General features: G+C 40.5%; 3 protein-coding genes across 6 annotated transcripts in view; 2 read left to right on the forward strand and 1 right to left on the reverse strand.

The window, feature by feature from the left end:
• srpx (sushi-repeat containing protein X-linked) overlaps window positions 1–1,994 on the reverse strand; it is a 12,411-nt gene extending 10,417 nt beyond the window's left edge. For all 3 annotated transcript variants that reach the window (XM_053627602.1, XM_053627601.1, XM_053627603.1), the window contains exon 1: window positions 1,764–1,994. In XM_053627602.1, the coding sequence (XP_053483577.1) occupies window positions 1,764–1,830 (67 nt within the window). In that variant the 5' untranslated portion in view covers window positions 1,831–1,994. The remainder of the gene's footprint in view (window positions 1–1,763) is intronic.
• Window positions 1,995–9,525: 7,531 nt separating this feature from the next.
• Window positions 9,526–14,263, forward strand: LOC128609168 (ornithine transcarbamylase, mitochondrial). The gene is made up of 10 exons (XM_053627604.1): window positions 9,526–9,632; window positions 9,753–9,891; window positions 10,573–10,654; window positions 10,866–10,953; window positions 11,064–11,217; window positions 11,300–11,422; window positions 11,531–11,584; window positions 11,718–11,867; window positions 12,751–12,888; window positions 12,978–14,263. Exons 1-10 carry the CDS (start codon window positions 9,562–9,564, stop codon window positions 13,035–13,037), a joined length of 1,059 nt encoding a protein of 352 aa, XP_053483579.1. The 5' UTR covers window positions 9,526–9,561; the 3' UTR covers window positions 13,038–14,263.
• A 1,714-nt stretch (window positions 14,264–15,977) lies between these two features.
• On the forward strand, window positions 15,978–20,670 carry LOC128609169 (ornithine transcarbamylase, mitochondrial-like). Of its 2 annotated transcripts, XM_053627605.1 has the most exons (10): window positions 15,980–16,387; window positions 16,508–16,646; window positions 17,302–17,383; window positions 17,597–17,684; window positions 17,820–17,973; window positions 18,058–18,180; window positions 18,288–18,341; window positions 18,475–18,624; window positions 19,611–19,745; window positions 19,835–20,670. In XM_053627605.1, exons 1-10 carry the CDS (start codon window positions 16,317–16,319, stop codon window positions 19,892–19,894), a joined length of 1,056 nt encoding a protein of 351 aa, XP_053483580.1. In that variant the 5' UTR covers window positions 15,980–16,316; the 3' UTR covers window positions 19,895–20,670. The 2 variants fall into 2 exon arrangements, with proteins under 2 accessions (XP_053483581.1, XP_053483580.1); XM_053627606.1 differs by lacking the exon at window positions 19,835–20,670 and having other exon boundaries at window positions 15,978–16,387; window positions 19,615–19,682.
• Window positions 20,671–24,368: the final 3,698 nt, after the last annotated feature.

Below are 24,368 nucleotides of genomic sequence, written 5' to 3' on the forward strand. Positions count from 1 at the left end.
ACTATTACCATTACTACTATTACTACTACTACTACTATTACCATTACTACTACTATTACTACTATTACCATTACTACTACTATTACCATTACTACTATTACTACTACTATTACTACTACTACTACTATTACCATTACTACTACTATTACTACTATTACCATTACTACTACTATTACTACTATTACCATTACTACTATTACTACTACTATTACCATTACTACTATTACTACTACTACTACCATTATTACCATTACTACTATTATTACTACTACTACTACCATTACTACTACTATTACTACTATTACCATTACTACCATTACTACTACTACTACTATTATTACTATTAGCATTACTACTATTATTACCACTATTACTACTATTACTACTACCACTACTACTGCTATCACTACTACTATTATTACCACTACTACTACTACTACTACTACTACTACTAATAATAATAATAATAATAATAATAAGTGTAATACACACTGCTTCCCAGAAAAAAATGCATTAATATCAAACACTGTCAAAAGCAACAAATGTTATGTATATGGTATGTAAGGTCAGCTCCATAATTATTGGCACTCTTGGTAAATATGGGTAAAAAAAAAATGTAAAAGGGAATATGCTTCATCATATTTTAGAGGGTGTCAATAATTCTGGTACATGTAGCTTTGTTAAAAATACTTCTTTTGAAATGTGCCCCCCCACACACACACACATTTAGGTAAATTTATTTCAATTAATGGTTTCATCTTTCTCAAAGTTTGGTGCGGGTACGCTAATTAACGGCAAAGACATTTTCCTAACTCTTTTACCCATCTTTGCCAAAGGTGCCAAAAATTATTTTGGCTTTCAGCTGTTTGCGATGAACAGATCAAACTAAAGCTACTGAAACAGTTCGACACAACAAATGACAATTATGTATGTATATATATATATATATATATATATATATATATATATATATATATATATATATATATGTATATGTATATATATATATAAATATACACACACACACACACACACACACACACACACACACACACATATATATATATATATATATATATATATATATATATATATAGCTAAAAACTCTTAATTTCCCCCTATGTATGGAGACTTTTGGGACACCCTGTATAAAGTACCACATAATTTTGTCTTGTACTGGCCCCAAGAAATGAAAGAAGTAAGCCTCTCCACCTCAGAAGTCCGAGTTTAAGCCTTGCCTTGGACCACAGATGTTCACTAAGCACACACCAGTGAACCCACTGACTTGTCATGCATCTGTATCCACCTCTGTTCTAGGGAAATGCCCAATCATCTGTTAGTCTTTTCATTATTTAGCCTATTTGTACATTTACCGCGAGCACAGCAGTCAAAGTGAAGGAAACGCTCAGTGAGCAGGCATCAGAACCGCTGGATACCACTTCGGAACAGCTGGATGAATGGGTGCAGTGTTACACTATTAGTTGGCAGCCCCACCTCTCCCCCCAAAAAAACCCGTCCACGTAAACACACTCACAACACACTCAACCTCAGATCACACACGGATTAAAAGGAGCTCGTATCCTCGTATTCTCTCTCTCTCTCTCTCTCTCTCTCACACACACACACACACACACATCTGAGATGAGTTCAGTTTCCACACTTAAGGAGCAAAGAGACTGAAAACTTGGACTCTGCACATCCGAGTGCAAAAAAAAAAAACACCCCCTCTGAACAGGACACAGGGGAGCCTGAACGTCTCTTACCGTCATACGCGAGGCAGCAGGCGACCTGAAGTCCCACAAGCACACACACACTCAGCCAGTTGTCCATGTTTAAAATGTGCAGGAGTTACTTGAGGATCCACTGCATTCCTCCTCCTCCTCCTCCTCCTCCCCACGAGCCCGCCTCCTCTGAAACACGAGCTCTTCATCCTGTACATTATTAACATATAAACCCTCAGTTCTGCCCACCATGCTCCCCAAACTGCTCCCCAAACTAACCCCCAGTGCTCTGTCATATTACTGCCAAAGGATCCATGATTTATTTTTGTATACATATTTTTTTTATCCTTATTATTATTATTATTATTATTATTATTATTATTATGTTTTAACATGGTTACACTGCTGGGAATCATTATCAAAGATCAGTGTTACACTCTCAGGAATAAATGTTCCGGACTGTATTTATTCATGTCGCTGTACCGTAAAGGTTTTGCACCTTTAATATTTATCCTTCACCTGGGAAAGTGCAAGTAGTTTACCTTTAATTCACTTTTACAGCATGTAGCTTTAAAAGTGCATCAGTGGAGCTTATAACACTAAATAATTCAGTGTTATACTAGGATATTACAGTTTCCAGGTGAAACATACATATTAAAGGTGCAAGAGATGCCCCCTTGATGGTACATCATCAGCAACAAGGTAAAGTACAGTTCACCGCTGAAAAACAACAACGATAGAAACCATCACAGAAATTTTAATGGTTTCCATTACAAATAGAAGGCAACAAATTAACAGTAAAGACCCACAGGGACTGTAACAGTTTCCATTAAAACCAATACGATTCCCATTATGACCATTAAAACCATTACAAATTCTGTGAGGGTTTCTATATGTTGTTGTTGTTGTTGTTTTTGCTCAGCAGGGATACCTTTATTTACAGTGTTTACATTTGCAGTTTTATTATTATTATTATTATTATTATTATTATTATTATTATTATTATTATAGGTATAAACCTACTTGAATAGTCAGAATAGGTCCAATATTAGAGCAGTTAATATTGTTTTGAATGTACAGTGGAACTTGGGGTTCTTTATGTGAAACGTTGAAGCAGCTTCATTGAATAAATTTACATATATTTGCCTAAGGTATTTAAGGTTTGAAGCGCTTTCTCAAATAAATCACAAGTTGTTCTGAAGGGATCCAAGAAGCAATAGAGAACCCCTGCTCTATATATGCAGTATCCAAGTCAGAGAATGAAGGTAACACCTGGACATCCTATTTTAGCTCGGCAAAATATAATATAAACTTCAAATAACTTAAATACATTAAAATGATTATATGAATGTTTTTGGAAATAAATGCTAGAAATAAGCAAAATTGTCGTCACTAGAACAAGATCATTTTAGGCTTGAAATGAGTAAAAACTGCGTATAAATAAAGTTAATCATCGTGTATATTTGTCTCATCATTATCTCATAATGTGTAATCTAAGACAAATTTGCTTATATTCAAATAATTCTGCTTCATAAGATATCCGTTTTTGCAGAAAAGTGCATTTTAACCCGATGCAGTGTTTAAATGAGAGATGATTTTAATAAGCATTATGTCTTTCATCCGTGCGCACGGTGACTTAGTGGCTAGCACGTTCGCCTCACACCTCCAGGGTCGGGGGTTTGATTCTCACCGTAGCCCTGTGTGTGCGGAGTTTGCATGTTCTCCCCGTGCTGCGGGGGTTTCCTCCGGGTACTCCGGTTTCCTCCCCCAGTCCAAAGACATGCATGGTAGACTGATTGGCGTGTCCAAAGTGTCCGTAGTGTATGAATGGGTGTGTGAGTGTGTATGTGATTGTGCCCTGCGATGTATTGGCACCCTGTCCAGGGTGTACCCCGCCTTGTGCCCGATGCTCCCTGGGATAATCTCCAGGCTTCCCGTGACCCTGAAAAGGATAAGCGGTATAGAAGATGGATGGATGGATGGATGTATGGATGTCTTTCATCCTTCCCCAAATAAAACACTGTGGAACACTATTACTGCTGGAAGAAGACTATTTCCAGAGCAATTCCCCTAAAGTTTTTTTTATAGTATTTAATAATAGTAATCAGAAAAGCAGCTGCTGGTACGTGATGATAACAGTGTTAAGCCTCCTGAACAATAACATGGGGAATTTCTGTCGTTTTCAGCCTTGTACAATGTACACAACCGGTCAAAAGTTTGTGGACACTCGACTGAGATGTTTCTCATGATCTTAAGAATCTGAAGGTGTGTGATTAAAAGTTGGAAATCGGTGTCGCAGACTAAAATACAATTGTGCCGGCGTATTCGTTTCTTTCATTAGAAAACTAACATTTTATTTACAAAATCTTTATTTAAACTAATTAAAAAGCTAATTAAAAAGCCTGAAGGCGAGTCTGTGGTGTGTATTTCATTGAATATACAATACATTGTCAATTAAAATAAGACTCTTTCATAAAGAACTGAAATGCAACTGATAAAAATGCCATTCGTCAAATAATATTAGCCGAGGCACTACACGCTCAAGCACGCAGGTGGATAAATCTCACGTTATTGCTAAATCCAGATCCAGCTAGTTGTATGATAATATATGAATGTAAAATGATAAAGGTCTCTCTTGCCCATACTTGGGCAGACAGTGAAGACTGACATTTATTTTAAGACCCCACCAAAGGTCTCTCTTCTGTGCTCCTGTGTGTAACCATCTCTGATTTTTAGTATTAATACACAGCATCATATGGCTCCAAGAAACAAAACAGAACGCTAAATTAAATCATCTTTAAGACATTAATAAACAGTTCTCATTTCTTTCACACGGTAAGGAAGTGGAGCTCAGTAGCAACTGTTAGAAGAACAAACCTTTGAGGAAATCTGGAGCATTATGGAAGAACTACATTTGAACTACTATGGCATACAGGCCTGTTAATGAAGTGTCGGTTAGTGTGTTCACTAGGCATGAATGTTCCAGTAGTTTCTTTGCGCATCAGGTCTTTCACGGTCTAGAGACTACAGTACGGTGTCTTCCCATGAACCGAGTGTTCTGAGGAGCAAGGGCTTCTTCCTGTTGGATTCTCTTGAAACAGCTTTAGGTTCATGCCCTTGCTTCTTCTTTTACGACTACTGATTATTCGCTGTCTTCCTTCTTCTTCACTTTCATCAGCTTTCCCCACTTGTTTTTTTTTCCCTTAACGCTTTGCCTTCTCCTCTTCATCCTTTCTCTCCAGCAGAGTCACTGCCCTCCTTTTCATTCCTTTAAAAATTCCCATCTTCTGTGCTTTGCGGCGCACGCTCTCCATTTCCATGGTGATATACTTTATCGTACATCTTCGTTCCCCTATATCTTCATCCTTAGCCTTATTGTTTATCCTTTTACTCCCTTCCTCTTCTTCCTGTCCCATTCACACTAGCTTTAGTGCCTTTAATCTTTTTCTCTTCAAATGGCCAGTGTCTCAATCCAACTAAGTGTTTAAATCTTTACAGGTGCTTCGTCTAACCTGCTGTAAGTCTACCTACCCAACACCTGTCCAGTTTCACTAACCCTGCAGTGACCTCCTGCCCTGTAGCTTTCCTCATCTTTTATGCTTGTCTGCTTCCTGATACAGGCTGATCCAGTCCAGAGTTGTGCTGTTCTGCACTTTTGACCAGTGTGGGAGGATGCTGATTTGCATTTGTTTCCCAGTGTAATGAGAAGGGGGGAAAAAAGATCAAAGGAAAATGACCATTCTTCCTCGTTGGAAATGGCATGTGCCGCTTCAATTATTAGAATCACAGAGGCAGAAAAAAAAACAACAGGCCGTAAAACAGACACCATATATTCTGCATAGTTCATCTTGAGTCTTAGAGCATCATACCGTTAATATTAAGACATTCATGTCTCAGTTTTATATCTCAGCATGTCTGGCAGACATCCCATCTGGACCGAATCCCCGGAAAACTGAAGTGTTATCTATACCTGTAGAGTTCCACATCAAGATCTTGTCATCTTACCGGAGAACTCCATCTCACAATGCACCAAATCTTGGTGTACTTCTAGACAACCGATAACTCATTGCTAACATGACTTTTTACATTTCTACTTTGCAATAGATCCAAGGACATTTCTCTCTATGGAAGCCACTCAGGTCCTTGTTCAGACCCTCACTGTTTCAGGATTGGCCTACTGTCACTCAGTCCTGTTAGGTCTTCCCTTGTGTGCCATCAGACTCCAGTACGTAATCCAGAATCTCCCCAAAGCCACCTACATCATCCCACTGCTACCATTCTTCCACTGGCTTCCTGTAGCTGCCTTGTTTAGATTTAAAATACAGTACTACCTACCAATAGTAAAACAGACCAGCCTACATCTTCCGTGGAGGCACTTACGGTATCAAACCCTTGTCGTGAGGGAGAGTCCAGGGAGACGGATGCACATGCAGGACTTCTTTATTACAGACAACAGACCGGGGAAACAGACTCAAGCAATAGGAAACACGAGGGAACCGGGACAAGCAGAAACTCAGAAAACACTCGATATAAACCAAACAGTAACAAATGTGAGACAGTCAGAAACACAACCATAACCTGAATTCATGCAATGCTGGAACAACTGGGGAGAAAAACCAGGGAACTTAAATAGAGCACTAATCAAGCAGGGAAAATAACAAGCACATGGGTATGGTTAAACAGGAAATGAGGGAGACAACAGAACAAGTTAGGGTGCCCTCTAGTGGCTAAAGGTGGAGTTGTCCCTGGGGGCCATGACGACCCTGCTCTGTTCCATGTTACCTTTGAGCCTTTAGCATGGAATTAACCTCCTCTAGCTATCATCAAACAATAAATGGAACCCCCTCTATCCATTAAACATACAATAACCACAAAACCTGTATTAAATTATAACGGTCAATGCGGTCATCAAGAAAATCCGACCCTACATCACCGAACAGGCTACACAGATACTAGTCCAGGCTCTTGTTATCTCAAAACTGGACTACTGCAACTCACTGCTTTCAGGCCTCCCAGCCAGCTCCATCAAACCCCTTGAAATGATTCAGAATGCTGCAGCGCGCCTCGTCTTCAACCAGCCCAAGAGAACCCATGTCACACCCCTCTTCATCTCCCTCCACTGGCTTCCTGTAGCTACCCACATCAAGTTCAAGGCCTTGATGCTCACCTACAAGACCTTGTCAGGAACAGCGCCCTCCTACCTAAACTCTCTCCTGAAGGCTTACGTTCCCTCTCACAATCTGCGATCGATTAGCGACCGACGTTTAGCAGTTCCAACTCAGCGTGGCTCAAGGTCCCTTTCAAGAACCTTCACACTAACTGTTCCTCAGTGGTGGAATGAACTTCCAATCTCAATCCGGACCGCAGAATCTCTCACCATCTTCAAAAAACAGCTAAAGACCCACCTCTTCCATGAACACCTAACCAACCCATAATAAAAAAAATAATAAAATAAAAAAAAATTGCACGTACACCTCTACTCTGCACTTTGCTTCTTCTGGAACTCAATTTACGGATCTTGTATGGTAACACTACTTGTATTGTTCTCTGCTTGATATATCGCTTTGCTTGTATCTTTCTCATTTGTAAGTCGCTTTGGATAAAAGCGTCTGCTAAGTGAATAAATGTAAATAAATGTAATGCTAATAATGAATCTGATTGGACGTCCATGATGCATGGAGTCCCACAAGGCTCAATCCTTGGACCGTTGCTGTTCAACCTGTATATGCTCCTACTCGGCCAAATTATAAAAAAGAATCCTGTCACCTAATAATTACCACCCCATAGACTCCCTGTGCCAGTGTCTTGATGAAATTAACAGTTGGATGTGCAAACACTTCCTTTGCTTAAACAAAGACAAAACAAAAGTCATTGTATTTAGAAACAAAGATGAAAGTCTCAAGCTGAACACGTATCTTGACTCCAAAGGTCTAAAGACAAAAAAATCAAGCCAGGAATCTTGGTGTCATTTTGGAGTCTGATCTAAGTTTCAGTAATCAAGTGAAAGCAATAACCAAATCCGCCGACTATCACCTCAAAAATATAGTGAGAAGTAGGTGGTCCATTTCCAGTCAAGACTTAGAGAAACTTGTTCATGCATGTATTACCAGCATGGGTGGATTACTGCAATGGACTTCTCACCCGTCTTCCCAAAAAGACCATTAGACAGCTGCAGCTCATTCAGAGTGCTGCTGCCAGGATTCTCACCCCAACTAAAACACTCTGAGCATATTTCTATAGTGCTCAGATCTTTACACTGGCTTCCAGTTACACTCAGAATTGATTTTAAATTATTATTAATGAGTCTTTATTACTCACATATACATTACAGCAGAGTGAAATTCTTTCCTTTGCATATCCCAGCATGTTAGGAAATTGGGGTCAGAGCACAGGGTCAGCCATGATACAGCGCCCCTGGAGCAGAGAGAGTTAAGGGCCTTGCTCTAGGGCCCAACAGTGGCAGCCAACAGTGGCAGCTTAGCAGCACCGGGGCTTGAACCACCGACCATCTGATCAGTAATCCAGAGCCTTAACTGTCAAGCCACCACTGCCCCCAGTTTACTAGTTTAGAAATCACACGGCCTAGAACCTAAATACATTACAGATATGTTTAGGCATCTCAGATCGTTAGAATCAGGTCAGTTAGAAATACCAAGGGTTCACTCAAAACAAGGTGAGACCTTTTAGCATTTTGCTATTATGCCACCCGTCGCTGGAACCAGCTTCCAGAAGAAGTAAGATGTGCTCAAACTCTCGCCACATTGAAAACCAGACTGAAAACTCATCTATTTACCTCACATTTACTGACTGAACACTACACTGCCTCCTACTGATCATTTCAGCTCTGTAACTTTCCCCCTTTTCACACATTACATTTTTTTTTAATCTCCTGCTCATTTTAATTCATTTTTTATCAATTTTTATTTCTTGTTCTTATATTTTTAAATACCTTGTATTTTCATTATCATTTTTTTTTACTGTAAATAAAGCACTTTGAATTACCATTGTGTATGAAATGTATAAATATGCTATATAAATCAACCTTGCCTTGCCTCGCCTAATACCTGTTTTTACCTTAGCCGTGAGGTTAATAAAAGTCATTTTAAGAAATGAGCACACTGAAATAATAGAGGTGTATTCAGATACATTAATGAAAAACATGGCGAAAGACTGATGAAACTTTAAACTCATTATTAACCACAACCACTGCTAAAGCCCAGATTTTTAAAAACCTGCAAACACTAAATATATTAACAATATCCTACATATACACTCACCATCCACTTTATTAGGAACACCTGCACATTCATGCAGTTATCTAATCAGCCAATCACGTGGCAGCAGTGCAATGCATGGTTTATTTGGCCTTGGGTCCCCACATGATCTAAGCTCATTATTCAAATATGTACAACACTAATCTGCCTATCAATTGCAGTTTTTATTCCAGAAATTTCCACATGCAGAACAGTTCCAAGTGTATTATTATTATTATTATTATTATTATTATTATTTTATTATTTATAAGCCTATATGTTTAACACATTTAATTCAAGACAAACAGGATACTAAGCAAGCACTACCCTAAGTGTACAGGTATTACACATTAGGATTCATTTGGGATTCAGGAGCTCTGGAGGAAACTATCAATACTACTCTTTAACACAGCCTTCTCAAGCCTTTGCGATGACTCAAAACAGCCACAAGTGGGCGGGGTTTAGGAGAGTGTTGTGGGCGTGCCCTGCGCGAGCAGCCCCGCCCTCGGCTGATGAAAGCGCAGGCGGGGATTGAGAAAAGTTTGGGTTTTATTTTAGTCTGTGCTGTAACACGACTTCTGATTAGCATGCTTGCTCTCAGGAACACCGTTCTGCACAGCCTTAAAGCTGTCAAGTCTGACCAGGCACGGAGTTTCAGGTGAGTGCTCATGAAATGTGGGATAACTGTTAACGTCTTTGTTTTGGGAGTTGAAAAGCTGTTAGTGAAAGTCATATACACTAATGAGAAGTATATCTGATGTATTTTTTGTGACACTAGGCTGGGGAGGACATCTTTAGGATGTGTGAACCTGAAGGGACGCAGTTTCCTCACGCTGAAAGACTTCAACCCTGATGAGATCAAGCACATCCTGTGGGTGTCTGCTGACCTAAAGCATCGGATCAAGCATGAAGGACAGGTATCAGGTTCATTCAAGAGTGACTTTCCCCTGCTGAAAAACAAACAAACAAACAAACAAAACAATGGAGAAACCATCACAGAAATTCTAATGGTTTCCACTACAAATACCTTGACAAACCATCAGCTAACCATGCATCATCTGTACCGCTTATCCTTCAGGGTCGTGGGGAACCTGGAGTCTATCCCAGGGAGCATGGGGCACGAGGTGGGGTTCACCCTGTACGGGGTGCAAATTCATCGCAGGGCACAATCACATACCCATTCACACACCCGTTTATACACTACGGACACTTTGGACACGCCGATCAACCTACCATGCATGTCTTTGGACTGGGGGAGGGCGGGAATCGAACCGTGCGCCCCATCAGCTAACCATTAAAACCATTATCATTACTATTACTGGTCTTTAATGGCAACAAATGACCAGTAGAGACCCACAGGGACCATTACAGTTTCTATTAATACAATTCCCATTAAAACCATTGCAAATTCTATGAGGGTTTCTGTTGTTTGTTTGTTTGTTTGTTTGTTCTTTTCAGCAGGGTCATCATTTAGTACATTTGGTCTTCCTAGCACAGACTAATCTGAACTGGCATTGATGATGATGATGATGATGATGATGATGATGATCGTTCGGTTTTGTGCTTAACGATTTAATGGTTTGTATTTATATTTTTAGTATCTTCCTCTCCTTCAAGGCAAATCTATTGCCATGATATTCGAGAAGAGAAGCACTAGGACCCGCATGTCCACTGAAACAGGTGCAAAAGAGAGAATGTGAGTGTGTGTGAAAGTTAGTAAGAGTGTGTTTCAGACATGAGTAACTGAATGAGAGTCAAGCAACACGGTCACTGAGCACACTGAATACTAGTGGATAGTGAATGAAAGGAAGCAAAGGACAAAAATGCCACATAGACAGCGTGTGTGTGTGTGTGTGTGTGTGTGTGTGTGTGTGTGTGTGTGTGTGTCCAGGGTTCGCTCTGTTGGGAGGTCATCCATGTTTCCTCACCCCTCAGGATATTCACCTGGGTGTAAATGAGAGCACAAAAGACACAGCCAGGTTTGAACACAAGTTTATGCACGTGTATTAGTGACATGTAAGTACATGTACTTCTGCATAAGACTGTGTGTGTGTGTGTGTGTGTGTGTGTGTGTGTGTGTGTGTTGCAGAGTGCTCTCGAGCTTCACTGATATTGTGTTAGCCCGGGTGTACAGTCACTCCACTTTGGAGCAGCTGGATAAGGAAGCTTCTATACCAATTATCAACGGCCTCTCTGATCTTTACCATCCTATACAGATACTAGCTGATCTGCTCACACTGCAGGTACACACACACACACACACACACACACACTTTCATCTGGCGTTGATGGGCTCCTTATCCTTTATGCTGTTTTCTCTTCTAGGAGCATTACGGTTCTTTGAAGGGCCTGACAGTGTCTTGGATAGGTGATGGTAACAATGTCCTCCACTCCTTCATGATGTCATCGGCCAAATTGGGAATAAATCTGAGAATAGCTACACCAAAGGTTAGCCCTTAATTCAGCTTCTGAGTGTAGAATCGCATGCCTCTGTGCGCTAACATGTGCAGCAGAAAGTAATTAAATCACTCCTCTATGCTCTCTCCTATCTTCTAGGGTTATGAACCAGATGCTAATGTCACTCAGGAGGCGCTGCGTCTCTCTAAACAGGTATATGACAGGAGGGCTCTGGTTAACACTAAACTTAACATTTATAAATCCAAACCAAATATCTGGCTATAGCGAGACGTGATCATGGATATGTGAATAAATATATATAAATCCGTGTGTGCACACTCTGTAGTTTGGGACAGAGCTGCACTTGTTTTCAGAGCCACTGGAGGCAGCTCAGGGCAGCAATGTGCTGGTGACAGACACGTGGATTAGCATGGGCCAGGAAGATGAAAAGATGAAGAGGCTGAAGGACTTCCATGGCTACCAGATCACCATGAAGGTACACGAGTCTTTCTTAACACGATTCCACTTTTTTTTCAGTACATTTAATTACAGTTTCTCCGACTCGGATCCACGCAGACATTTCTGCCAATGCATAGACTAACTGATCATGAGATCACGGAGTTGCCCATGTGCAACCGGCAGCTTTGGGTTGTTTTACTTACCTTTTACTTATATTAATATATATATTAACTATTAAACCGAACCAAAAAGTAACACTCCGAATAACAAATAAAAATAGAGACATCCAAAATAAATAAATAAATAAGCACTTCAAATGACAAATTTAATTCAAATAACAAAATTAGTCAGTGATAGTTTTTATTTCGCCTCTAGAGGCCGCTGTCGTGCTGTATAATGACGGCGGACCTTTCTCAGATGCTCCTGCAACCGATAGTTGCCGATAACCGATAGTTCCGGTGCCGATTAATCAGCAAAACCCATCAATCGCTCGACCTGTAGTAATTATTGCTAAAGGAAAGTTAGGAAGTTGTTTTAGTGGAGAATTGAAAGCATTGTGTATGGAATGTTTTTGGTGCATTATCCAATGCTCGTTGTTTCTATCGGGTGGCGTTGTGATGCAGCGGGTAGCGCTGCTGTCTCACAGCTCCAGCGTCCCAGGTTCAATCCTGAGTCACTATCTATGTGGAGTTTTGCAGATCCTTCCCCTATGTTTGGTCGGGTTTTCTCCGGTTTCCTTCCACCTCTCCCGTCTCCAGTGTTCCAGCAATAGTGATAAGCGGTTACAGAAGATGAATGAATCATTATTAGTTATTCACCCCTCTGTAGCACCATTTTATTCATCAGGAAATCCTGAGTATTTTCCGTTGTCCAATCGGACAAACTGATCGGTTCTACCTTGCAATCTGATTGGCTCTCAGACAGGAAGTGTAGCAGCACAAGACTGGACTTTCTTGCACTGTCTCCCACGAAAGTCAGAAGAAGTGGACGACGAGGTTTTCTACTCGCCGCGCTCACTGGTGTTTCCTGAGGCTGAAAACCGCAAATGGACCATTATGGTAATATGGATGTGGGTTGTGGGTGTGTGTTTAAGTTTCTGGGTGTGCGAGTACGTGTGAATTTGCCTAATTCTTGCTTTTCCCTGTAGGGGTTGACTGCGTGTATCCTGACCGACTACAGTCCTCAGATCCCCAAACTGAAACTGTAGTGTTTCAGTACTGAACTTCAGTCCTTAAATAGTTCAGGATCTCTTCATCTTTGTTCGTTAATTCATCTCCAGTAATCACTTTATTTAAAAAAGCTAAAAAAAAATTAAAATAATTAAAAATAAAAAGATTTAATCTTTTAAAATTTTTAAAAGATTAAAAAAATATTTGTATGGATTTTGTTACGACAGAACAGCTCCAGTGTGTGGCAGATTAAACCTGGAGAGATTATTGATTAATTCACTCTCTAGCCTGCAGAGGGCGCAACCAGCATGTTTTAATAATAATAATAATAATAATAATTATAATAATTATTATTATTAAGAATTGGGCAAATGATGCATTTAAGTCATTTACTATTTATTTAGTGATAATTATTGATATTAATGATATTTATTATTAAAAATACACTTGCAGCAGCTCTATTACTTCCAGCCCTGTTGATTTTTTTCACTTAATTTTCTGGATAATTATAGTATAGTCAGGACTGGCTCTTGCAATAATCAAACTGGGTCCTAAACAAGATTTGAACTGGGGCCCTCCTCGCCAGAATAACTCATTTTGCATAATTTATTACAATTTTTGGTTTTATTAGAGAGTTCTTCACTGATTAATTGGAATATTTTATTTTATAATTATATTGCTTGACCTACACAAACATTGCGTGCGGTTTGCAAACGTTTGCATCCCTGATGATCTGTGTGAAAAGGTTTAGTATTGTAAGGCACATACTTGGAATAACAAGGAACACTTGGCAGGTACCTACTCATGGAATGCTGCAAAGTCAATAATGAATCGGTTTATAAAAGTGAGTAATCGACTACAAGGTCACTCCGGGGTCATCTGCCCGCCAATACATACAAGGCAAGCTTATCCTCAAGGCATCCAGTTCTCCAAATGTTTTGCTGATGTGATCGCTAGCAAAAAGGCAGTGTTTAGAAAGACCCATTTGAGCTTAGCGTTCTGCATACACTCATAAAGGGAGTTGATGTGGGTGTCCAGTATAAGAGTGAGATCATCCATGGTGGACGGGTTCCTCTCAAGGTTTCTTCCTCATATCATCTCGGGGAGTTTTTCCTCACCACCGTCTCCACCGTCTCGCTCAATAGGGATAAATCCACACACTTAAAATCTCTATCCTGTGTTTATATGCTTCTGTAAAACTTTTTTGAGACAACGTCCGTTGTTAAAAGCGCTACACAAATAAAATTGAATTGAATTAACTGAATTGAAGGTGTGTGTTTGGGGGTTGGGACGGTCTCAGCATTTCTTCCCTTCGTTAATTTGCATCCCTGCTTTGAATTTGAGAAAAGGTCTAGCTATCAGCTGCACCTCTGTGTGTGAATGAAAGAGAACGAGAGAAAATGATTGAAAGGGTGTGGTACACAAAAAGCCGTAAAAACGGTAAAGTAGTGGAGCAGGTTTTTGCCCAGTACAACATTTTCATAATACCAGAAACTTCTCACTGAGACAGAGTCTTTCACTGTGTGTTTAATTTCTGTTTAGACTGAAACCCCTGAACTTATCTCCATATCTCCATTAATCAGTGTTTATGTCGTGTGTGTGTGTCGTGTGTGTGTGTTCACATGTTCAGAACTAACATTACACTAATATAAAATAACCGAATGAGAGAATATAACTTAAAAATACATTTTTATCAGTGCAAAAATTCAACTTAATGTCATATGATACTATTGGGTACAAAATGAAAAGTCTTGTGCACCTATTCACCGTGCACTTATATCCAAACATACGTATTCAAGCATTTGTATTTATTCATTTATTTTTACCTTGAATAATGCTTTCTAGTTTTAATTTTGCAAAAATAATGATGGGAATTGTAATGCAGTGTAAAGTCGTGTTTTTTGGGTGTTTTTGGCCTAATTTCTGTTATGTATAAGCTGAAGGGGCGCAGTTCTCCTGAGGTTACCTCGGGTCACGCATGTGATTGGAGAGAAAGAATTAAGTCCCGCCCTTTACTCGAGACCAAGGGATACGATAGGTTAGACAGGTCGCGCCACATGTAACTGTAGAAATAGTCATGAATTCTTCTTCCAATCGATTATGACAGTGATAATGTCACTCCATGTCATGTAATCGATTCATTTGTTTAAAAAATTTAATTCATTAAAAAAAAGAAACCCAGAAAATATTTTGCTCAAAATACTATAGCTAAAATCTATAAAGAACACCCTAGATAATGAGCAACAGCCTATAATAAATAATCTGTTGTTGTAGAGAAAAACATGGAGCTTTTTATAATGCCAGGCTTAACAGTTAGGATACTAATATCACATACATCATAATACTCTCAAGCATACAGAATAATCCGGCACCATATTTTCTGAATACTGAAGGGTTAATGGTTGGGTAGGTTATTCCCTTACAATTTAGATAGCATTGTACTGTAATTATATACATAAAAAAAACACATGCTGACTTTTTATAAATACTGGGATTATATTTTTGAACATTTTCTGATGCAAAATAGAGTTGCAAATTTAATTTATTACATTTTTAAATGATAAGATTTGTTAAAATCTGTTTCAGATTAAATAAATGTATGTTCAGCTCATCTGCAGGAGATAAACTGCTCAGCAATGATGCTGCTAGAAGAAAAAAAAAAAACTAGGCCTATGATATTACTAATAAACCGCAATGTTGGCGAAAATCTGCAGAGAGAGAAAACACTAAATATATTAACAATATCCTACATATACACTCACCATCCACTTTATTAGGAACACCTGCACATTCATGCAGTTATCTAATCAGCCAATCACGTGGCAGCAGTGCAATGCATGGTTTATTTGGCCTTGGGTCCCCACTTAATCTAAGATCATTATTCAAATATGTACAACACTAATCTGCCTTGCAGTTTTTATTCCAGAAATTTCCACATGCAGAAGAGTTCCAAGTGTATTATTATTTTTTTTATTTATTTATAAGCCTATATATTTAACACATTTAATTCAAGACAAACAGGATACTAAGTGTACAGTTATTACACATTTGGGATTCAGTCATTGGGAGACCAGGAGCGCTACAAGAGAACTGGGGGAAACTATCAATACTACTCTTTAACACAGCCTTCTCAAGCCTTTGCGATGATATACTGTATTCAAAACAGTCACTCGTGGGCACGAGTGGGCGGGGTTTAGTAGGGCGTTGTGGGGCCCGCTCTCGGCTGATGAAAGCACAGGTGGGGTTTGAGAAAAGTTTGGATAGAGAAAAGTTTGGGTTTTATTTTAGTCTGTGCTGTAACACGACTTCTGATCAGCATGCTTGCTCTCAGGAACACCGTTCTGCACAGCCTTAAAGCTGTCAAGTCTGACCAGGCACGGAGTTTCAGGTGAGTGCTCATGAAATGTGGGATAGCTGTTAACGTCTTTGTTTTGGGAGTCGAAAAGCTGTTAGTGAAAGTCATATACACTAATGAGAAGTATATCTGATGTATTTTTTGTGACATTAGGCTGGGGAGGACATCTTTAGGATGTGTGAACCTGAAGGGACGCAGTTTCCTCACGCTGAAAGACTTCAACCCTGATGAGATCAAGCACATCCTGTGGGTGTCTTCTGACCTAAAGCATCGGATCAAGCATGAAGGACAGGTATCAGGTTCATTCAAGAGTGACTTTCCCCTGCTGAAAAACAAACAAACAAACAAACAAACAATGGAGAAACCATCACAGAAATTCTAATGGTTTCCACTACAAATACCATGACAAACCATCAGCTAACCATGCATCATCTGTACCGCTTATCCTTCAGGGTCGTGGGGAACCTGGAGTCTATCCCAGGGAGCATGGGGCACGAGGTGGGGTTCACCCTGTATGGGGTGCAAATCCATCGCAGGGCACAATCACATACCCATTCACACACCCGTTTATACACTACGGACACTTTGGACACGCCGATCAACCTACCATGCATGTCTTTGGACTGGGGGAGGGCGAGAATCGAACCGTGCGCCCCATCAGCTAACCATTAAAACCATTATCATTACTATTACTGGTCTTTAATGGCAACAAATGACCAGTAGAGACCCACAGGCACCATTACAGTTTCTATTAATACAATTCCCATTAAAACCATTGCAAATTCTATGAGGGTTTCTGTTGTTTGTTTGTTTGTTTGTTCTTTTCAGCAGGGTCATCATTTAGTACATTTGGTCTTCCTAGCACAGACTAATCTGAACTGGCATTGATGATGATGATCGTTCGGTTTTGTGCTTAACGATTTAATGGTTTATATTTATATTTTTAGTATCTTCCTCTCCTTCAAGGCAAATCTATTGCCATGATATTCGAGAGGAGAAGCACTAGGACCCGCATGTCCACTGAAACAGGTGCAAAAGAGAGAATGTGTGTGTGTGTGTGTGTGTGTGTGTGTGAAAGTTAGTAAGAGTGTGTTTCAGACATGAGTAACTGAATGAGAGTCAAGCAACACGGTCACTGAGCACACTGAATACTAGTGGATAGTGAATGAAAGGAAGCAAAGGACAAAAATGCCACATAGACAGCTTGTGTGTGTGTGTGTGTGTGTGTGTGTGTGTGTCCAGGGTTCGCTCTGTTGGGAGGTCATCCATGTTTCCTTGCCTCTCAGGATATTCACCTGGGTGTAAATGAGAGCACAAAAGACACAGCAAGGTTTGAACAGAAGTTTATGCACGTGTATTAGTGACATGTAAATACACGTACCTCCTCATGAAACTGTTCCCCACACACACACACACACACACATTAATGTGTGTGTGTGTATGTGTGTGTGTGTGTGTGTTGCAGAGTGCTCTCGAACTTGACTGATATTGTGTTAGCCCGGGTGTACAGTCACTCCACTTTGGAGCAGCTGGATAAGGAAGCTTCTATACCAATTATCAACGGCCTCTCTGATCTTTACCATCCTATACAGATACTAGCTGATCTGCTCACACTGCAGGTACACACACACACACACACACACACACACACTTTCATCTGGCATTGATGGGCTCCTTATCCTTTATGCTGTTTTCTCTTCTAGGAGCATTACGGTTCTTTGAAGGGCCTGACAGTGTCTTGGATAGGTGATGGTACCAATGTCCTCCACTCCTTCATGATGTCAGCGGCCAAATTGGGAATAAATCTGAGAATAGCTAGGCCAAAGGTTAGCCCTTAATTCAGCTTCTGAGTGTAGAATCGCATGCCTCTGTGCGCTAACATGTGCAGCAGAAAGTAATTAAAAAATCCTCTATGCTCTCTCCTATCTTCTAGGGTTATGAACCAGATGCTAATGTCACTCAGGAGGCGCTGCGTCTCTCTAAACAGGTATGTGACAGGAGGGCTCTGGTTAACACTAAACTTAACATTTCCAAATCCAAACCAAATATCTGGCTATAGCGAGACGTGATCATGGATATGTGAATAAATATATATAAATCCGTGTGTGCACACTCTGTAGTTTGGGACAGAGCTGCACTTGTTTTCAGAGCCACTGGAGGCAGCTCAGGGCAGCAATGTGCTGGTGACAGACGCGTGGATTGGCATGGGCCAGGAAGATGAAAACATGAAGAGGCTGAAGGACTTCCATGGCTACAAGATCACCATGAAGGTACACGAGTCTTTCTTAACACGATTCCACTTTTTTTTCAGTACATTTAATTTCAGTTTCTCAGACTCGGATCCACGCAGACATTTCTGCCAATGCATAGACTAACTGATCATGAGATCACGGAGTTGCCCATGTGCAACCGGCAGCTTTGGGTTGTTTTACTCACCCCCCAACCCCAACCGCCGCCCCCCCCCGCGAACTATTTGCTGAGGAATAATTTTCTTATTTTATTTTTTACATTCATTTGAACGTTTTCAATATCCTTTAGGGCAGGGATGTCCAGTCTTATCTGGAAAGGGCCGGTGTGGGTGCAGGTTTTCATTCCAATCAAGCAGGAGCCACACCTGACTCCACCTGTGTAATCAGTTGATCTTGGCTTTCTATAGACTCAGGTGTGGCTTCTGATTGGTTGGAATGAAAACCTGCACCCATACCTTCCCTTTCACGATAAGATTGCCCACCCCTGCTTTAGGGTATGAATAATTTTGCCACATATGAAAGAAAATACTGGTTTAGAGACTTTTTGTTTGAGGTTCTTATGACAGTACTTATTAGAGATCGACCGATATTGGATTTCACAGATACCGCTAACTAAATCGGGCGGTACCTACCTGCGGATAACCGATTAATCGACCGATAGTTTTTAAAATTCATACTGAATGTAAACAAAACATGGCGTTGTGGTGCAGCGGGTAGCGCTGCTGTCTCACAGCTCCAGCGTCCCAGGTTCAATCCTGAGTCACTATCTATGTGGAGTTTTGCAGATCCTTCCCCTATGTTTGCTCGGGTTTTCTCCGGGTTCTCCGGTTTCCTTCCACCTCTCCCGTCTCCAGTGTTCCAGCAATAGTGATAAGCGGTTACAGAAGATGAATGAATCATTATTAGTTATTCACCCCTCTGTAGCACCATTTTATTCATGAGGAAAACCTGAGTATTTTCCGATGACAAACTGATCGGTTCTACCCTGCAATCTGATTGTCTCTCAGACAGGAAGTGTAGCAGCACAAGACTGGACTTTCTTGCACTGTCTCCCACGAAAGTCAGAAGTGGACGACGAGGTTTTCTACTCGCCACGCTCACTGGTGTTTCCTGAGGCTGAAAACCGCAAATGGACCATTATGGTAATATGGATGTCGGTTGTGGGTGTGTGTTTAAGTTTCTGGGTGTGCGAGTACGTGTGAATTTGCCTAATTCTTGCTTTTCCCTGTAGGGGTTGACTGCGTGTATCCTGACCGACTACAGTCCTCAGATCCCCAAACTGAAACTGTAGTGTTTCAGTACTGAACTTCAGTCCTTAAATAGTTCAGGATCTCTTCATCTTTGTTCGTTAATTCATCTCCAGTAATCACTTTATTTAAAAAAGCTAAAAAAAAATTAAAATAATTAAAAATAAAAAGATTTAATCTTTTAAATTTTTTAAAAGATTAAAAAAAAATTTGTATGGATTTTGTTACGACAGAACAGCTCCAGTGTGTGGCAGATTAAACCTGGAGAGATTATTGGTTAATTCACTCTCTAGCCTGCAGAGGGCGCAACCAGCATGTTTTAATAATAATAATAATAATGATAATAATAATGATAATAATAATAATTATTATTATTATAAAGAATTGGGCAAATGATGCATTTAAGTCATTTACTATTTATTTAGTGATAATTATTGATATTAATGATATTTATTATTAAAAATACACTTGCAGCAGCTCTATTACTTCCAGCCCTGTTGATTTTTTTCACTTAATTTTCTGGATAATTGTGTGATCGCTAGCAAAAAGGCAGTGTTTAGAAAGACCCATTTGACCTTAGCGTTCTGCATACGCTCATAAAGGGAGTTGATATGGGTGTCCAGTATAAGATTGAGATCATCCATGGTGCTCTGAGGTGCTGCGACAGCAGCCAAATACATCAGACAGGGAGGAACAAGGACTTTCTTCTTACTAGCAGTCCCTGCAGCAAGGCTAGTACTCTAGGAACTAGGCAGTGCAGCGGCTCCAGATGATGGGGTGCACGCTATTCATGGAGCAGTGTCTACCTGAGGACACAAGGCCTGTGTACTAGGGGTAATTGTTCAGAAGTGTCCCCCAGAGTGCTGGGTTGCAGTCCTCAACCTGCATTTCACATGGAATGATCAAACCTCAGGTGCAGGTAAGCTGTCCGAGGGTGCCAGATCTAGAATCCAGTAAAGATCCAATAGACCAGGGATTAATCTAGAGGTGTTCTGAGCAAAGTCAAAATAATCGATTTAACCACTGCAATAAGGTCCACCTGTGCCCTGCCGAAATCACTTCTGCGTACCGTTCTCCCAGGCATATGTGATGAGATATTTTGATAAAAGTTAACATTTTGGAAGATTTTGAAACTCATTGTTTTCTTTTTCCAGTCACACACATGTGGACAATCTGATTTAAACTCCCTGGGCCTGAAAATTGATCAGTACTTTAAGTAGTTATGACATTTGATCATATTAATTATTATTTCACATTCACATGACACAGTTTGCCTTTCTGAAGAAAAAACAGGTATCTGGTAATTTTATTGCTTATTTTATTGATATGTTTTTAGCAATATTGCAAGGACTTTTAGTAAAATTCCATTGAATATTAAGTATTGTATATGTGTGTGTGTGTGTGTGTGTGTGTGTGTGTGTGTGTGTGCGCGCGCATGGTTAACATTGGGACAGTTCAAAGTTTCCAGAGCCAGTAGAGTCACCTCCAGGCAGCAACATTCTGGCCAAGAAGATAAGTAGAAATTTCTGAAGGATTTGCATGACTACCGGCTCACAGTACAGGTACAGTGGATGTGTCATCCTAGCTCTGGATTGTAGGCCAAGAAAGTAATAGTTTAAAATTTGTGTGTTCTGCTTGTATCCTTCACTGGGTCGTGGGAAGCCTGGAGCCTAGTGGGACTTGGGGGACAACCCTGGACGAGGTGCCAACCCAGCGTAGGGCGCAATCGGACACACACTCACAATTTACTGTTCTAATGCCAATCAGTTTACAGTGCATGTCTTTGGACTCGGGGAGGAAACCGGAGTACCCGGAGGAAACCCCTGAAGCACAGGGAGAACATGCAAACTAAGCCCACACATGGAGGAGGCAGGAATCAAACCCCCAACCCAGGACGTGCGAGGCAAACATGCTAACCACTAAACCACCGTGCTGTCCAAGATTTAACATTTGAATCTGAAATGTATTTACTTTTCTAAAAATGAATTTCTGTAGTTTCTTTATAACTTCATATTTCTGTGATGTAACGATTATTTGTTTAAGATTCATTCACTTGATAATGCATTAAACCCAACGGATTGTCTCAGTTATTTATGTAGCTGTTTATAATATAACCTTATATCCCTGAAAGACTGGAATGTATCATCTTTTAATCCTGAATGCCTCATGATCTCACAGCTGTTCTTTGAAAGTGAGTATTACTGAAATGCTGGCCCTTAAAATAGGATGAACTTTAAGCTCTCAAATAGTGCAGTGGGAGCTCCATGGTTAGGTTCTGAACAAATGACCAGGGGTCGGTTGTACTACCCCAATTGCGAAAAAGTTGGAACAGTACGGAAAATGCTAATAAAAACAAAGAGGAGCGATGTGTAAATGTACTTTGACTTGTTTTTAAACAAGACGAGGTGTTAGATGTTTTATCTAATCAACTGCATGGTTTTATTTTAAGATAAATGTTTATATTGAAATTGATGCCCGCAACATGTTCTAGAAAAGTTGGGACAGGGGCAGTTTAGGACTAATAGCGATGTGATGAGTTGAAATAAGAAGGTGATGTGAAACAGGTGAGGCAATCGTCTAATCATAGTATATAAGGAGCCTCCAAAAAAGGCCGGGACCTTCAAGAGAAAGGATGGGCAAAGGATCGCCGACCTGCCAACAGATACATCAGAGAATAATCCAACACTTTGAGAAGAACATTCCCCAAAGACAAATCGGTATGATTTTGGGCGTTTCACCTTCTACAATGCACAATATAATTAAAAGATTCAAGGAATCCGGTCAAATCTTGGTGCGTAAAAGGCGAGGCCGAAAACCACTTTTGAATGCGCGTGATCTCCGATCCCTCAGACATCACTTCTCTTAAAAACCGTTATGAGTCTGTAATGGATTTCCTGACATAGGCTCGGGAATACTTTAGTAAACCTTTGACAGTCGACACCATTCGCCGCTGCATCCACAGATACAAGTTAAGGCTTTACTATGCAAAGCAAAAGCCCTATATCAACACTGTCCAGAAGCTTTGCCCACTTCTCTGGCTCGGTCTCATCTGAGATGGACAGTAGCACAGTAGAATTTTGTTTTGTGGTCTGACGAGTCGACATTTCAAATAGTTTTTGGACAAAACAGCCGTTGTGTTCTCCGGGCCAAAGAGGAAAAGGACCGTCCAAGCTGTTATCAGCGTCAGGTCCAAAAGCCAGTGTCTGTCATGGTATGTGGGCGTATCAGTGCCCATGATATGGATAACTTACACATCTGTGAGGGCAGCATTAATGCGGAAAGATATGTACACATTTTGGAGAAACATATGCTGCCATCCAGAGCAGGACAACGCCAAACCACATTCTGCAAAGATTACAAGCGCATAGTTGAGTAAGCAGAGAGTTTGGGTGCTAGCATGGCCTGTTGCAGTCCTGACCCGTCTCCCATTGAGAACGTGTGGTGCATTATGAAGCGCAAAACAAGGCGACGAAGGAACCGTACAATCACTACATAAGAAATGCATAATGGAGGAATGGAGGAAAATTCTGCTCGCTAAACTTAACCAACTGGAGTCTTCATTCAGCGTCCAAACGCTGAATAAGTGTTATTAAAAGAAAAGCTGATGTTACACAGCGGTAAACAGTCGACTGTCCCAACTTTTTTGGAGTGTGTTGCAGTCATTAGATTTGAAATGAGTGTATATTTTCAAAAATAATTCAATCCACAAAGTTAAACTTCAAATAATGTGTTAATAATGTATTTTCAATATAGTACAGCGTGAACTGATTTTTCAAACGGCTCTTTTTTTTTGTATTTTCCATACTGTCCCAACTTTTTCGGAACTGGGGTTGTAAGACTAGACTGGACGTAAAATGCACCTTAAGTCCTATGTAGCATTAATACTTGCATGCACATGGACCCCCGCCCGATTCCCATGCTTCTACGTCCCCTCCCCCGGCCACCAGCATCAGGCGACGTCGAGGACTGGAGGCCTGGTCTCCGCATCAGGCCGAGATCACGTAGCTTCTCCAGCATATCATCATGCAGGTCGGTTGTTGCATGATTTCTGTATTTTAGCAGTGTCTGGTAAACATGAACACCGGTTTCTCTGATGTCCATGTGCTGTAAAAAGACGGGCTGCAAGACAAAAATAGAAAAAATAGCACCATTTGGATCTGGAGAGGCCGCTGCATGCTACTGCCACGCCGCCATCTTGATTCAGCACTGTTGAGATTGTATAGATTCAACATATGTAGAGATATTCATGCCCTACATCCAGAGTGTCCAGGACCACAACCCCCGGGCAGACCCAGAAAGAACTCTGCTCCCGGAGTGAGCCCTTTGGGAGAGGGGCTCGGTCATATCACAGCAATCCAGTGACTCCATTTCCCAGAATACACCACCAAATACAAACATGGCTAAAGAGGACTACAATTCTCACACACACACTTTCATCTTCTCCGGAGTTCTAACTAGACACCTGTTCCCATTTACACTCGCAATCACACCACGAATAAGAGACTGTTTGAACACATT

This window comes from Ictalurus furcatus, chromosome 6 (genome assembly GCF_023375685.1).
Source record: "Ictalurus furcatus strain D&B chromosome 6, Billie_1.0, whole genome shotgun sequence".
In the NCBI taxonomy this organism is placed as follows: Eukaryota; Metazoa; Chordata; class Actinopteri; order Siluriformes; family Ictaluridae; genus Ictalurus; species Ictalurus furcatus.